At 35.1% G+C, this 16,676-nt stretch overlaps 1 protein-coding gene across 1 annotated transcript in view; it reads right to left on the bottom strand.

Annotated features, from left to right (window-relative positions):
- EPHA5 (EPH receptor A5) overlaps nucleotides 1-16,676 on the bottom strand; it is a 617,348-nt gene that overhangs the window by 281,553 nt on the left and 319,119 nt on the right. Inside the window, exons 4-5 of the mRNA XM_007953798.2 lie at nucleotides 5,593-5,748; nucleotides 769-1,104 (exon numbers count right to left, since the gene is read on the bottom strand). Coding sequence (XP_007951989.1) covers nucleotides 769-1,104; nucleotides 5,593-5,748 — 492 coding nt within the window. The remainder of the gene's footprint in view (nucleotides 1-768; nucleotides 1,105-5,592; nucleotides 5,749-16,676) is intronic.

The following is a 16,676-nucleotide window of genomic DNA, read 5'->3' as shown; positions in this document are numbered from 1 at the left end:
TTGAGTTAATTATGACTCACAGTGACTCTATAGGACAGAGTAGAACTATGCCACAAGGTTTCCAAGGCTGTAAATCTTTACAGAAATTGACTGCCTCATCTTTCTTCAATGGAGGGATTGGTGGGTTTGAACTGCTGACTTTTTAGTTAGCAGCCCAATGCTCTAATCATAGCATCACCAGAGCTCCTTAGTGATTCTAATATTTTCATGTAGAATATAATAAATGTGTTTTCAAGTGATTGTGCAGTTCATAGTTATTCTAATTTTGAGAAATGGATTTACCAAAGAAAAATTGTTTCATGTATTTTCATAATAATAGAATTAATGTTTTAAGTTGCACACCAAGCAAATAAAACCTGACTAAATACTTGCTATGTTAATGAAATTGGAAAAAAATGAAAAAGAAAAAAGAAATTAGAAGGAGAACAAAACAACAAAGTAAAGGTAAAATGGAGCTACACCATTATAAGAAATTATAAGAGAAGAAAAAAATTGCTACAAGTGAGTTTGAACCAGAAATATATATTTTAATAGAAAAAATTCAATTAAAGCATATCCCTTTTTCCCCTCTGAATATATCTCTTCAGAAAGTCTTCACTTATATGTGTTTTAAACTAAAATAGTATTTTGAGATATGTTGTATTTTAGTTCTGACCATCAGGTTTATAGGAGTTCTCTCACGGAACACATTCAACTCAGCCTTCAGGTGTGGAGAAAGTTGACAGAGCTAGTCCTGAGGTACCTATTTGGTTTGGACATAGCACTTACCTGCTTGATTTGTGGTTACATTTACAGATACATATTGCCGGGATCCTGGGCTCAAGTCGGACACTCCATTCACTGCCTCAATCTCAAAGGTATAGTTTGTGTGAGCAAGCAGATCCACCATCATGACAGAGGTATTTTTCAGGCCGATTTGCTGGGGGAGGTACCTGACATGACCGCCACACTCCTCACATACACCTGCATGGGAGTTGCACTTCTTGCATGCAATATAATATGACACATCTTTCCTTCCACCAGTGTCAGCAGGAGGAATCCATTCCAGAAAGACACTAGTTTCATTAACATTTGAGATGGCATTCCGAGGAGCTGAGGGGGGTCCTGGTTTGCAAAGTAAAGTAAAAAAACATATTTTAAGATGACATAATTAGGCATCTTTTACCTACCATTCCCTGGTCTGAAGGAGAGAAAAAAATATATATATTTGCAGTCAATCCTTTAAGTGGGGAAGATGGATGAAACATAAATTTGTAGTAAACTGAAAAATTTTGTAATAGTTTTGTAAGGACAACAGGGGGATGTATGTCCTATAGAAATGACTATATATGGAATTGTTATTATACTAGCTCATTAAAAGCAGAGTTGTTTTTTTTTTTTTTTTACAGTATATGTAATGATGGAATAAAACAATGCTTGCAGAAATAATGTTAGATAATTTACATGTTTAAAAGAATTGCAAGTGGATGTTTTTAGAGATTGAACAAATTAATTCCTTATTGATAGTAGCTCCTGCAATCTAGGATGTAAATAAGAAAGATCTACAAAGCATGTAAAAAATAATAATAATAAGATTTTTCAGTTGTAGCTCTTTACTACAAATTCTGCAGCTAGTAAAAATGTGCCTTGTTTATTTCAAAATAGAATACATATCAACTTGCTAAATCACCAACAGAATTTGAAACACTACCTGATATGACAAGAAAGCACTAGCATTTAAGTAGTTTGCCAACATTAAAATCTGCAATTGCATTCTTTGATGTAGATATTGCTTTAGTACTATGATACTGTGAGTTGTGACTTTTATTTAATTGAACATCTGGAATGTATTATAAAAATGAACTTCAAAAGTACTTCAATATAAAGAATGAAGGTGTTCAGTTCTTGAAAGATCAGCAGAACAAATTTCAATCTCCAACAACCTACCGCAATAAGGTGGGCAAATGCATTCAAATGAAACAGATAATCATAACAACTTAAAATACTAATGCAAATTTTGTAACTTCATAAAGTATTAGTTGGGTATTTAATGTTTTAATTTATATGTTAATGGAAGGTGGATGTCTTTAAATAAATACAATATATTTTATATTCAAAATCATCTTATTAAAATGGAATACTTCCACTAAAATTTTAGAAATGAAATCTACACTGAGAATTGCTAAAAACTTTCTCAGAGAAAGGATAATAATATTCTATTTTACAAATTATTGTAACTATTTCTGAAACTGGGAGCTCTGGTAGCATAGTGGCTAAGACACTTGCCTGCTAACGAGAAGGCTGGTGGTTCAAACCCACCAGCCACTCCTTGGAAGGAAGGTTGGGCAATCCTACTTCTGTAGTGATACTGCCTCGGAAACCCAAGGAGGGGTCGCTATGAATCGGGCTTGACTCGACGGCACACAACAACAACCACATTTCTGAAACTAATAATTAAAATATTAAAAAGAATGAAAATTGACTGTGTAACATCTAACTCTCTCACAGTTTTTCAGACACTTAGTGTTAAAACTTCTGTCTGTCGTTAGTGTTATATGATCAGATGTTCTCAAAGAGAAAGTACATTTATATTTGCTCAGAGATTTAATTTTAAATCTTTCCTGAAAGGGATAAATTGAAATCTGATAGTAATGGAATGATTCATGATCATTAATTAAGCTATTTATGTAATCTAACTTTACTATCCTAATATATATTGTCTGTTCTAAATATAGAGATTAACATTAATTTCTACCTAAAATTTATTAAGTTATGACTGCTGAGGAGTAAAATCTCAAAGTTGTGAAAATGTTATCTAGCATTTAATAATTCAGCTCCATAATATGTCATTTAAATTCCAGGACCTTATAACTAAAAAGCTGACATTATTGAGAAAATGTCATCTTGACTATATTTATGGTTGGATCCTGTGACTATTGCCAAGCACTCAACATCATATACTTCAATATATAAAAGGCATTTTTAAGTAGAAACAATTACCTAAGATGGAAATATAATTACCATTTTTTACTATAATATTTACCTTATTTAACAGTGGAAAGTAAAGGAGAAAAATGTACTTCAAGAAAAAATATCACAACCATAGAAAGATGTCAAACCTACTTTTTTTTTTCCTGCCAACTATAATGTACTTTTATTAAACATCTTTCCTCTAAATCTATAAAAATACATCAGAGGTTTGTTTCTATCTTACAACCTTCAACATTTGAGTGAGACACTTATGTCTCGTAAGTCAAGATGAGACTCAAACTTACATGAATTCCTAAAATAGAGCTGAAAATGAGATCAGATTAACATATGCCCCAAAAATGAAGTAATGAAACTTCACTGCCTCACTAACAACTATACTACATGTGAGTCAAAGGAGTGCTTTTGATTTAAGCAGGATGATCAAAACCTTGGCTCTTATTTTTATTCTTTTTTTTTTTCTTTTTTCTGTTTATTAAATTCAGTTTTTCACATTAAAAAAAAATGTATTACAAGGATTAGGGTTAAAACAAAATTCAATTCCAAAGAGCCAAAGAAGTAAAATTCAACATTTTCATATGAACATCAATCAAGCCATCTGTTTAAGGGGTCTGCTGCTGCATTAGTGGTACTATCAATACAACTAAGAACAGATACACTCACAGATTACATATTAAGAAGATTTTATGTATGAATTCCAATAGTTGATTTGAGAAATGCTCACAAGTTAGTGTACTTTTGAGACACAGTGTTAGAAATTTGCACATCTGGAGACAGAATAAATGTGAATCATGCCTGTAGACTCAGGTCCTACTGGAGAGTGATGTAGACTTTGCCACCAAATCTAACATATCTACAAAAAGGGTACCCACATTTATACTGAGAAAGATCATGCTAGGGCCACTTCAAATATATAAATTGAAAATTAATGATATTTAAAAGATAATTCAAGAAATGATTTCCTGTTCTTAATTTACTACTATTGTCTAGCCAACCTGCCCTCTCCCCTTGTCAGTTATATGGATATTTTTCTATTCTGAATAATCCTTTTTTGTTTTTTTTCCAACTTTCCACTGCAGCTCTAACACATCACAACCAATCATAATTTCTATCTCCTTCATTCAAATGTACAGTCCCTGAAACACTTTTAATAATGCCATTCACTCACTTGAAGATAATTGTTTATAATTATCTACCCAAAACACCATTAGTCTTGTTAGAAAAGAATTAAATTTTATAATGTACAGATAATTAATAGCAAGAATTTGATGAGTTCAGGAAATATGTTCCACTGACACAAAGTAAAATTCAGATATTTTAAAAATTTGTGATAATTTCATTAGAAGGTATCTGTACTGAATATGTATCTATACATACTTGTATGTTATTTATTTATTTAAAGATAACTACTAAAAGTTTTAAAATGCTTGTTAACAACCTTGAGGATTCAACTTGTTCTGTTCCGTTAAGTCACCCCTAACTCGCAGTGACACTACAGGACAGAGTAGAACTGCCCCATAGGGTTTTCCAGGCTGTGATCTTTACAGAAACAGATCACCAGGGTTTTTCTCTAGGTAGCCACTGGGTGGGTTTGAACCATTGACCTTTTAATTAGAAGCAGGACTATGAACCCTTGTACCACCAATGCTCATTAAAGTACAACTTATTAAGATCCAAACAGTTAAAGAAGAAAGGTCAGAGAAATTGAAAGATATGGGGGATGGGACCCTTTTCTCTTTTATTTTCTTATTTTGTATGATTTGTTATAGAGACTGTGATTGTTGAAAAACCACAAAAAGTAGTATCATCAAGCAAACACATGCATAAATGTATTTCCTTCCCAGAAATATATGGAACACTGGAAAAATTTAAAAAAAAAAGAACCAAAGGCATTGAGAGTTGTGGATTCATCTACTGCAAATGTTGGATTCAACTCGAAATGTTTAATATCCATCTACTTTTATGATATGACCAGCAAAGACAGTCATTATATTATTAACAGTACATAAAGACACTAACAAGAAACATGGCAACTGTTTAAAAAGACCTAATTAGGAAAAAAAAAAAAAAAGTTTTATATTTGACTCAAATCTGATTTTCCAACCAGCAATTCTCCTTGTTCTTGAAATATTTTCTGTGTTCTTTTGTATATGACCTTCTTTTCTGAATGACCTTTCCTGCTCAGTGGGGCATGTTAGGAGAAGGTGAAGGTGCCATTTTTTGCTTGTTTATGTGATAAGAATACTGGCTAAGGAATAAATTTTAAGGTAATAATAATAATAAGGTGAACAGGGAAGCACATTTATCCAAACCCATATATTTGCCCATTTTAAACAGTTAAAAAAAAAAAAAAAAATTACAACAGAAAAGGAAATATCCTATAACTGAGTCTCAAATGTTTGTTGTGAAGTCATGGAAAGTGATTGCTTCAAACAGTGAGTAAGGAAAGACTCAGTTTTCAATGGTTACTCAAGGAGATAGAAATTTGGTGAAAACTATATTGGGAGGATTAAACACTATGCCTGTTTTAGTGAAAAATGGCAATAGAATAAAACAGGCTCCATCACTCTATTTCTTCAAACTGGTGAAAATTAACATCACCAAATATTCATGGGTTTTCCTTACTTGTGCATGCCATTGTGGGTGGATCAGACTCCCTCCTGAAATAATCCTTTTCACAGACACAAGAGGTTGAAGCTTCCTCATGGGTATAACTGTGAGGTGGACATTTGCTGCAGCTCTGGCTGTGAGGTGAGGCTTTGAAGAACCCAGGTCTGCACACTGTCAAGAGAAATAAGAGACTAAGCTTTTCCCTGGAAGAGATGTTGTGTTGGTTCTGTGAATATTATTATTATTATTTTGAGTAGCATACACAGATTACATATAATGCACAACCTTGCATCAACTTCAAAATGTTTCCATAAGCCTCTGATTCATAAATACCAGGCTATATTCAAACAACCAAATATTTATGTCAAGGCTTTACATTAAACATGTATGGAATGTATATAAATATATATTAATGATTTTACATTATAAGAGCTTATAAAAATTATATGCATATGATGGAAATACTAATATGCATTTCAACTGAAGCAGTGCTTTGAGTACAATTTAAATTTACTCTATCATTATTCTTAGCAGCTCTGGTAGCATAGTGCCTCACGCACTTGACTGCTAACCAGAAGGCTGGAGGTTCAAACTCACTCGCCACTCCTTGGAAGGAAGATGGGGCAATCTACTTCCTTAGTGATACTGCCTCAGAAACCCATGGAGGGGTTATGAGTCGGGTCTGACTCGATGACACATAACAACAACAACTATCATTATTCTATTATTATTATATTGAAGCAATGTGAATCATCCCATATACTTCTAAAATGGTATGTTGTTGTTGTTGTTGTTATGTGCTGTCGAGTCGGCCCCGACACATAGCGACCCCTCCTTGGATTTCCGAGGCAGTATCATTACGGAAGTAGGATTGCCCAACCTTCCTTCCGAGGAGTGGCCGGTGGGTTTGAACCGCCAGCCTTCTGGTTAGCAGTCAAGTGCTTTAGCCACTATGCTACCAGAGCTCCTTCTAAAATGGTATAGTACACAATAAATGCTCAATATTTTTTTTTTTTTTTTTTTTTTTGCTGAATTTGGAAATTAATTAGTATGTGCTAAGAACCTCAGGCAATCTACTTCCGTAATGATACTGCCCTGGAAACCCAAGGAGGGGGTCGCTGTAATTCGGATCCGACTCCATGGCACATAACAACAACAACAACAAAACTTTATATATTCTGTTAGATTAGGAATAATGCATGAACGAATTAGTGTATTCTCCACATTATACCAATTTCCAGAGTAAAATTTTAGGTAGCTGTTTTACATTTTACTCCATTTTAGAGCTATTTTGATATTATTAATAAAACAACATTAGTCTATAGTAATATCAGTAATACTTACACTATTCAATTTATATTGATCTATGAAGGTTAGAAAACACATCTTATTAGATTTTACCTTCATAATTCCTTTCACAGACTCAGAACACAGTAGGTGTTCAAAAATATTATGCAATGTGTGAATGTATGAATAGCATGGCATAAAGATTGTAATTGAACTATTTCTAATAGCATAAAGAAAACATGTCCTAATATTTTTATTAATATTTCTAAGTTGATAATTAAATACGTAAGTGTTTATGAAGTAAATGCTTTTGTTCCATATATGTCCTACCTTTTTAAGGGGCCCATCATAGTCATTTGTATACTTCCTTCTTCTCAATGAATAATGAAGTCACACATCAATATTCCAATGGCCCAGAACTGGCCTATAAAAGGGCTGATAGTTCATTTACTCTTTAGAGATCAGATTTTTGTAAAGCTAATCAACTCTTTCTAATTATTGTATGTTTAAAATTTACAGTTTTTACTTAAGAACATTTATGCAATCACCAAAGCACTTTTGCTAAAGCTCATCTATGAACTTGTATTTCAATAGAAATTTTTGATAAAACATAATGGATTGGGGCTAATTTTCATGTGCTGTACATGATCTGGAGTTTTAGTAATCCATGTTAAGGATTTCTGCCATCACTATGAATAATTAGGAATTGACATAAATGAGAAGGTCCTTTTTTCAGGAGATCGAATTACAGCGATAGTAAAGCCTTAATGCTCTTATAAATTCAGAGAAAACGTCAAGGTATTTAGAAGATAAAAAAGAGCTTTTGGATAATATTAGAGACGTTCTTGTAGTTAAATGATTAGGGGATTTTTTAAAGTATTTTTCATATAATCAGTATACTGTAGCAGCCAATACCATACTCAGCTAAGCTATCCAGTTTTTGTTTCTTACCTTCTTCTTTTTTTTTTTTTTTTTTTTTAGGAAAAGTGATTCTCACTTTAAACACTATTTGCCTTCAAAGACATGAAATTTAAATCCATGCATCCTGCATTTTTGGAATTCATTTGTCATTCATGAAACAAAACATTAAACAAATGCCCTTGAATTTAAAACCTTCCTATGACGCTGCTGTTTAATCTCCCACAGGAATTTTTTAAATAATACACAAAATAAGTAAAATATAGGTAAAATAATCTTTCTGTTCAATCATTCAACAAAATGTTTTCAATAACTTTGGTGGGCCAGAATTTTGGCTTGGAATCATAGATATAGACATAAGTAAGATACAGCTTTGTTTTTATGAATCTTAGAGATAGCGCATGAATAATCTTAAATATTTTGCTAGGAAAGAGAAAGAACATGGTGGCATGGAGGTGGACATAGGGAACTAATTTAGATGAGAGTATCAAAGACTTCCCTCAGGAAGGCGTGTCTGTTGAGATTTCATAATCAGGAAAATTTTCAAATTTGAGTGAGGGTGTAGTAGTGTGTCAGAGGGAAAAATCCTTCCAAAATTCCACATGTGATAGCCAATAATGAAATGGAAAATCAAAACCAAAAAAACAAATTCACTGCCCTCAAGTGAGATCTGACTCACAGCAACCCCTCCTTGGGTTTCTGAGGTGGTATCACTATGGAAGTAGACTGCCCAATCTTCCTCCTGAGGAATGGCTAGTAGATTTGAACTGCCAGCCTTCTGGTTAGCAGTCAAATGCCTTAGACACTATGCCACCAGAGCAGATCAGAAATATAGTAGGAATAAATTGACAGAGATGAAGTTTGACATTAAAGAGGGAGAGCAGTCACAGGTATCTTATAGTTTTTATAAAGTATTTGGGACTTTATTTTATTGGTAAGGGGAGGCCACTGAAGAGTTTTAAGCAGGGAAAAAAATAAGAGCAAAATGATGTTTGAGATAATTTCACAGCCACATAGGTAATGGATTGTACAGGAGAAAGTTTAGTGGCACTTAGTATCTGTTGCATTGTTTCTTGTGGTCTAGAAAGAGATACTATTGCTATAGGACTAGAGGTGTAACAGTGATAGAGAAAGATACTGAATTCAAGAGATGTGTATGCATAATGTAGAATTGTTGCTATTTTTTGATACATTTAATGGGTCCGATGAGTGAGTTGGAGATCCCAAGAATTAGGTTTGGTTTCAACTACTATGGGTAATGTTGGTCCCTTTTACTCAGATAAAGAACACTAGCGTAAAATATGGTTTGGGGAAGATAATGAGTAATGATTAAGGTATTAGTTACTTTGAATTGGCTTCAGAAATCTAAGTACAGGTACAAAGAGAAGGTAAAGAAGGTAACTAAGTGGTTCAATGTAATCTGAGAATGGTATCACAAAACCATAATTATTCTTTATTTTCAAGTCATGGCCCTAATACCAATGAGGCACACAACACAGCCAGCCAATCTTAGCATCAATCCCTTCCCTTAGTAAACTATGTAGATGACTATTTTGTAGCTTCTCCTCTTTTTTTAAAATTCCTTACAAACTCTGCTTCTCTGTTACTGCAAGCTGGTGCATTTACTTGGGCACTGAAAAATAAAAGCCATCAGAGAGGAATTTTCTCATTTTCCTTCCACCAAATCTCCAAGCTAATTTTTAATTACACCCACTCTCCCTACCTTTCTTCCCATAAAAATGAAAATGTGCCCTTGTTCCTATCAAAGAAAAATACATTTTTATGAATTACAGATATCATTTCTGCTCTCTATGACTAATCCAGAAAATGTCTCCTATCTCCTTCACACTTTCATTTTCTCTATTGGTCATTGACACTCACCCAATAAAATTTTACTTTGTTTCCTGAAGCACTTGGCCACAACTTCTTTTGTGAAACATACAGTTGATTTTTTTTTTAAATAAAATGCTAACCTTGCTCACAAGTCTCCACACAATTCAGCAACTCTAAAGCTGTTTACATGTGGTCCCCTACCACACTCATTGTCACATCCATACTAGCCTGTTTATAATTTCCTATAATTTCTGATTCTCTTGAGAACACCGACTAATTCAGATTTTGGTATCAAGAATAGTTTTAGAAGAACAGAATCTCAAGGATGAATTTTCTGAATGTGTTCTGGGTTTTCTGGAATTTGTTCTCCAATTTGGTTAAATTTAATGACATTAATGACTCTGTTTCAAGTAGTGAAGAAGGCACTGTATTCTGTGGCATGATGTGACAATAGAGATATGCAAAATATCAGCAGTAGATATTCCTAATCAGACACTGTTAAGAGACATTGTTCTGGGTGACCACATATTTGACACATTACAACATTTTGTCAAATTTATGAGTATAATAATATTGGTTGGTTGTTCTTAATTGTGCTGGCAAAAGAAAGGAAAGAGAAGAATTATGTCAGGGTCAAATTCCCACCTTAAGTACTGCATGAATCATTTGAAAATTATCTTCCCTGAATGAGTCCATTATCCCACATAGCAGCAGAGTTGAAATTTCTGAAAACTAAACTTAGACACCTAGACTCTTGTCCTAGAAGTGGCTGACTTACAATACAATTGAACTCAACTTCACCAAGTATTTGTTGAGAAGCAGTGAAATACTGAAAATTGGAATGAGGATGAAGCTGTGGACACTGGGACTCTAAATTCTGCTGAGTCTCTTACTGCCAATAGAAGAAACCCTTCCACTCCCATATGAAACTCACTGCCATCGAGTCAACTCCACTCCCATATGAGATGGTATAATGGCTATCCCTGAGTTAGTTGCCTCACAAGACACTGCTGATTCTCTTCAAGATATTGAACTAGATTTGAGCAACAATGGGCCTCAAAATGTGAGGTATAAAGTGTGACCAGGAGAAAATATACTACACACCAAAATGCATGCAATTTTTTTTTTTTTTTTCAAATTTATGCAGACAGTAATTGGGGAACCTGTATAGAACAAATATTATAGATATGGGATAGTGGAAGAAACCTAAAGTTTACTAGGTTAAATTTATGTATATAGTCTCAGAGACTCTAGATTCAAGTTTAACTTGAAGGGTTAGAAAGGGGTCTGTTTGACTGATTGACTTAAACAAGGCCCAAAATATAGGCTACAATAAATAATGTAGAAGTGCTAGAACCATCTTGGTATATTGCAGAAAAAGATATCTAGAGGCTTAAGGTGAGCAGAATACTTAACAACTATTGTGAGAAATGATTTATAAGCAGGAGTCCCAACATACTTGAGGAACTTTGAATGCACATATCCATAGTTGAGAAATTACAATGTGAATCAATAAGCTGGAATCCCTAAATGCAATAAGGATAATTGGATCCCAGGATGACATTCAACAAGGGGCAAGTAATCACCAAAGACAAGATAGGTTTAGTTAACATAATAGACAACAAAAGCAAAGCAGTCATCAGAATTGTCTGACTCACAGATCTTTATGGTGTCTGCTAGTTGATCACAGTGTCCCTAAAAGTGAAATAATTGAGCAATCAACAATATATGAACTGTGCAAGATGGTAAGTTCTAGGTCAACTGAACAAAAATCTAATTTGATTCACCAGTACATAAAATCAGAATCATGGCCCTTCAATTAATTCCCAGACAAGCCACTTAACAGACCAAAAAACCCTTGAATAAAGGAAAAGCGGTATTCCCTTCAGGAAAGACCCTCTATCCTTCACTGCCAAAAAATTTATAATGCTAATCTTTCTCCATGCCTTACTGACAGGGACCGGAGTAAGATCTTACACTAAGGTGACTGTGCACTGGGAAAAAGGAAATAATAAACTTGCCAGGATTACTGGACACTGGCTCTAAACTCATTAAATCCAAAGAAATCCAAAATGTCACTGCAGTCAACCAGTCAAAATAGGGGCATATAGATGTAAGATGATCAATGGATTTTTAGATCAGGCAAATCTCAATGTGTTTACAGTGGGTCCCTTAACCTATCTTGCAGTTGTTTCCCCAGTTCCAAAATGTATAATTAGAAAAGAGAGACTCAGCTGACAGATTCCCACATTGGTTTCCTTACCTGTGCAGTGAGGGCTTTTATGTTAGAAAAGGCCAACGGGAATTACCTCTGCCTGGGAAAATAGTCAATCAAAAGCAATATTGCATTCCTAGAAGGATTGAGCTCTGGTAGCTTAGTCGCTAAGGCACTTGACTGCTAACCAGAAGGCTGGTGGGTTTGACCACCAGCCACTCCTCGGAAGGAAGGTTGGGAATTCCCACTTCCATAGTGATACTGCCTCGGAAACCCAAGGAGGAGTCACTATGAGTCGGGGCCGACTCGATGGCAAACAACAACAACAACACAACAGAAGGATTGAAGAGATCTGTGCCACCATCAAAGACTTGAAAGATGCAGAGGTGATGATTCCTAACACATTTCCATTCAATTCACCAATTTAGTCTATGCAGAAAAACTTATGGATCTTGAAAATAACAATGGATTATCATAAATCTAACTAAGAAGTAAATTGTGGCAGCTTTTCCAGATGTAGATTCATTGTTTGTGCAAATTAACATATCTTCCAGTATCTGCACTTAGCTATTGATCTGACAAACATGTTTTCTCCACATTTCTTAAGCAAAGACCACCAAAAACAGTCCCTCCCCCCAAACTGGTAATGCCAACAATACACCTTTATTGTCATAACTCAGAGTTATATCAACTCTCTCACCCTATGTCACTGGGACCTAAATCATCTTTTCCTTCCATAATATATTAATTATAACATTAATGATATTATGTTGATTGGTAACCAAGACGTAGTAACTACACTAGAGTTATTGGTAAATCATTTTTGTGTGGGAAGTTACACGATAAATCTGACAAATATTCAGGATGCTTCCATCTAAGTAAAATTTCTATTGGTCTAATGGTGTGGGGCATATTATGACACTTCTTGTAAGATGAAGAATACATTCTTATATCTCTTATTATGACCATGATCTGTAATTAAAGCCAATGGAAATATGCAAAGAACCAATTCTAGCAGAAGTACTAATGGTCCATATCTTTCAGGAATAAATATTTGGACCTCTTCATCAGAAAAAGAACTATGAACAGCTGAGGTGTTTACTGACAGCAAAGAAAATATGGATAAGGTAGTGGAAAAAGAGAGCTATAAATACTAGCAAAGACCACATGATCAGTTGCAGAAAGGATGACTGCAATTTTTATGAGTATTTCTTCATTATTTTCTAATTAATATGTTTACATAGTGTGTGTGTATATATGTGTGTGTGTGTGTGTGTGTGTAATATCTTTGTTTTCTTCACTCTCTTAGCCCTTAACCATGTAACAAAAGATGTATTAACTTTACATCACAGTAATTAAGTATAGTCAATTTTACAACATGATATGCAATTTATAAAGTATCTAAGAGATGACTGAACATCATCCAAAGACTTTGCATCCCCTTCTGGGGAAAAGGACAGGATAATTGGACATAAATATAACTTTGTTAATGTCTTTATTGGGAAACTGTTGTTTTGTACCATAGATACTGACTCATGGTGACTCCATGTTGTAGAGATTAGAACTGCTCTTTAAGATGTTCTACTATGATCTACTGTGCTGGGAATGACAAGGTGAAGATAATTAGTATATCATTCATCATCACAAAGACTGTTTCAAGATCTGTTCTGAAGTACAACAATGTCAGTGTTAGGATAATATCCATACGCTTACAAGTAAGACCAGTTAATACTACTATTATTCAAATCTATGCACCAACTACCAAAGGAAAGATGAGGAAACTGAAGATTTCTACCAACTTCTGCAGTCTGAAATTCACCAAACATGAAATCAAAATGCACTGATTATCACTGGTGACTGGAATGCAAAATTTGCAAACAAAGAAGAGTTACTGGTAGTTGGAAAATATGGACTTGATGATTCAATTAACACTGGAGATCGCATGATAGAATTTTGCAAGACCAACAACTTATTCATTGCAAATACCTTTTTCAACAACATAAGTGATGACTATACATGTGGACTTCACCAGATGAAATACACAGAAATCAGATTGACTACATCTGTGGCAAGAGGAGATGGAGAAGTTCAATATCTTCAGCCAAAACAAGGCCAGGAGCTGATTGTGGAACAGACCATCAACTGCTCATATGCATGTTCAAGTTGAAGTTGAAAACAATTAAAACAAGTCCAAGAGAGCCAAAATATGACCTTGATAATATCCCTCCTGAATTTAGAGACCATTTAAAGAACAGATTTGATGCATTGAACATCAATGACCTCAAACCAGAAGAATTATGGGATGGCATCAAGAGCATCATCCATGAAGAGAGCAAGAGGTCATTAAAAAGACAAGACCAAAATGGATGTCAGAAGAGACTCTGAAACTATCTCTTGAATGGAGAGTAGCTACAGCAAATGGAAGAAAGGATAAAAGAGCTGAACAGAAGATTTCAAAGAGTAGCTCAAGCAGACAAAAGCCAATTACTATCATGAAATGTGCAAAGACCTGGAGTTAGAAAACCAAAAGAAAAGAACACACTTGGCATTTCTCAAGATGCAACATCTGAGGAAAAAAAATTAAGCCAAGAGTTGCAATATTGAAAGATGTTATGGGCAAAGTATCAAACGATGCAGGAAATATCAGAAGAAAGAATACACAGGCTCACTGTACCAAAATGAACTGGTAGAACTTCATCCATTTCAGGAGGTAATCAAGAACAATGGTTTGGAAGGAAGAAGTCAAAGATGCACTGAAGGAAGTGGTGAAAAACAAGGCTCTAGGAAATGATAGGCACTTGACTGCTAACCAGAAGCCTGGCGGTTCACACCCACCAGCCACTTCTTGGAAGGAAGATGAGGCAATCTATTTCTGTAGTGATACTGCCTCGGAAACCCAAGGAGGAGTCACCATGAGTCAGGTCAGACTCGATGGCACAAAACAACAACAACAACAAATAAATGATGGAATACCTGCTGAGATGTTTCAACAAACGGATGCCCCTCTGGAGGCAGTCACTTGGCTATGCCAAGAGATTTGGAAGGCAGCTACCTGGCCAACTGACTGGAAGAGATCCATATTTGTACCCATACCAAAGAAAGGTGATCCCATAGAATGTGGAAATTATCAAACAGTATCATTAATATTGCATGCAAGTAAAATTTTACTGAAGATAATTCAAAACCAGTTGCAGTATTATATTGGCAGAGAGCTTCCAGAAATGCAAGCTAGATTCAGAAGAGGATGCAGAATGAGAAATATCATCGCTAGTGTCAGATGGATCTTAGCTGAAAGCAAAGAATTCAAGAAAAATGTTGACTTACTTTTTATTGAATATGCAAAAGCATTTGACTGTGTGGATCCTAACAAATTATGGATAACATTGAGAAGAATGGGAATTCCAGAATACTTGATTGTACTCATGAGTAACCTGTACATAGATAAGGAGTCTGTCTTTCAAATAGAACAAGGGAACACTTCATGGTTCAAAATCAAGAAGTGAGTGTGTCAAGGTTGTATCCTTTCACCATACTTATTCAACTTGTACGCTGAGCAAATAATCCAAGAAACTTGATTTTATAAAGAAGAACATGGCATCATGATTGGAGGAGCACTCATTAACAACCTCTGATAAAAAGATGACACAAATTTGCTTGCTGAAAGTGAGGAAGACCTGAAGAATTTAATAGTGAAGATTAAAGACCACAGTCTGTACTACGGATTACACCTCAATACAAAGAAAACAAAAATTCTCACAACTGGTCCAATAAACAGCTTCACAATAAATAGAGAAAAGATTGAAGTTGTCAAGGACTTCATATTACTTGCTTCTACAATCAACACCAATGGAAGCACCAGTCAAGACATCAGACAATGTATTGCATTGGGCAAATCTTCAAATGATGAAGAGCAAAGATGTCTCCTTGAAGACTAAGGTGTGCCTAATCCAAGCCATGGTATTTTCAATTGCCTCTTATGCATGTGAGAGCTGGGCAATGAATAAGGGAGACTGAAGAAGAGTTGATGCTATTGAGTTTTGGTGGTGGAGAAGAATACTAAGAGTACCATGGTCTGCTAAAAACACTAACAAATCTGTCCTGGAGGAAGTGCAGCTGGAATGCTCCTTGGAAGCGAGAATGGCCAGACTCTGTCTCACCTAATTGTCAAGTTGTCAGAAGGAATCACTCCCTGGACAAGGATATCATGCTTGGTGAAGTGGAGGGTCAACAAAGTAGAGGAAGGCCCTCAATGAGATTGACTAACACAGTGGCTGCAATGATGGGCTCAGGTATAGCAAGGATCATGTAGCTGACACATGACTGGGCAGTGTTTGAGTCACTATGAGTCGGAGATGACTTGATGGTGCCTAACAACGACAACAATAATAACAACGTTAAGATGTTCTTTGCTGTGAGCTTTAGGCAGGACTTTTCTCCCATGTGTCCACTGGGTGGGTTGCAATGTCAACCTTTTGTTTACTAGTTGAGTAGAAACCTTGGGATCTTATTGGGGAGACTTTAAATTGTAGTTTTAAACCCATTGCCATCAATTTGATTCTGCCTCTTAGTGTCCCTATAGGACAGAGTAGAACTGTCCATAGGGTTTCCAAAGTTGTTATTTTTATGGAAGCATGTTGTCACACTTTTCTCCCATACAACATCTGGTGGGTTCCACCATGCCAGTGGCATCATAAAAGAAAAGAACCTAGGCAAATCTCAGAAAAAGTGAAGAGTTGACAAGGAGATAAGGATGACAGAAAGGACATTCTATAATCCAAAACCATAAACTCTGAATCAAAGCTGTTTTAATTCAAATCCTACATATGTCATATGGGCAATATATATA

This window comes from Orycteropus afer, unplaced genomic scaffold, assembly GCF_000298275.1.
Source record: "Orycteropus afer afer isolate SDZICR_OR568_19922 unplaced genomic scaffold, OryAfe1.0 scaffold00414, whole genome shotgun sequence".
NCBI lineage: Eukaryota > Metazoa > Chordata > Mammalia > Tubulidentata > Orycteropodidae > Orycteropus > Orycteropus afer.
This window is presented reverse-complemented; position numbering and strand designations above follow the sequence as displayed.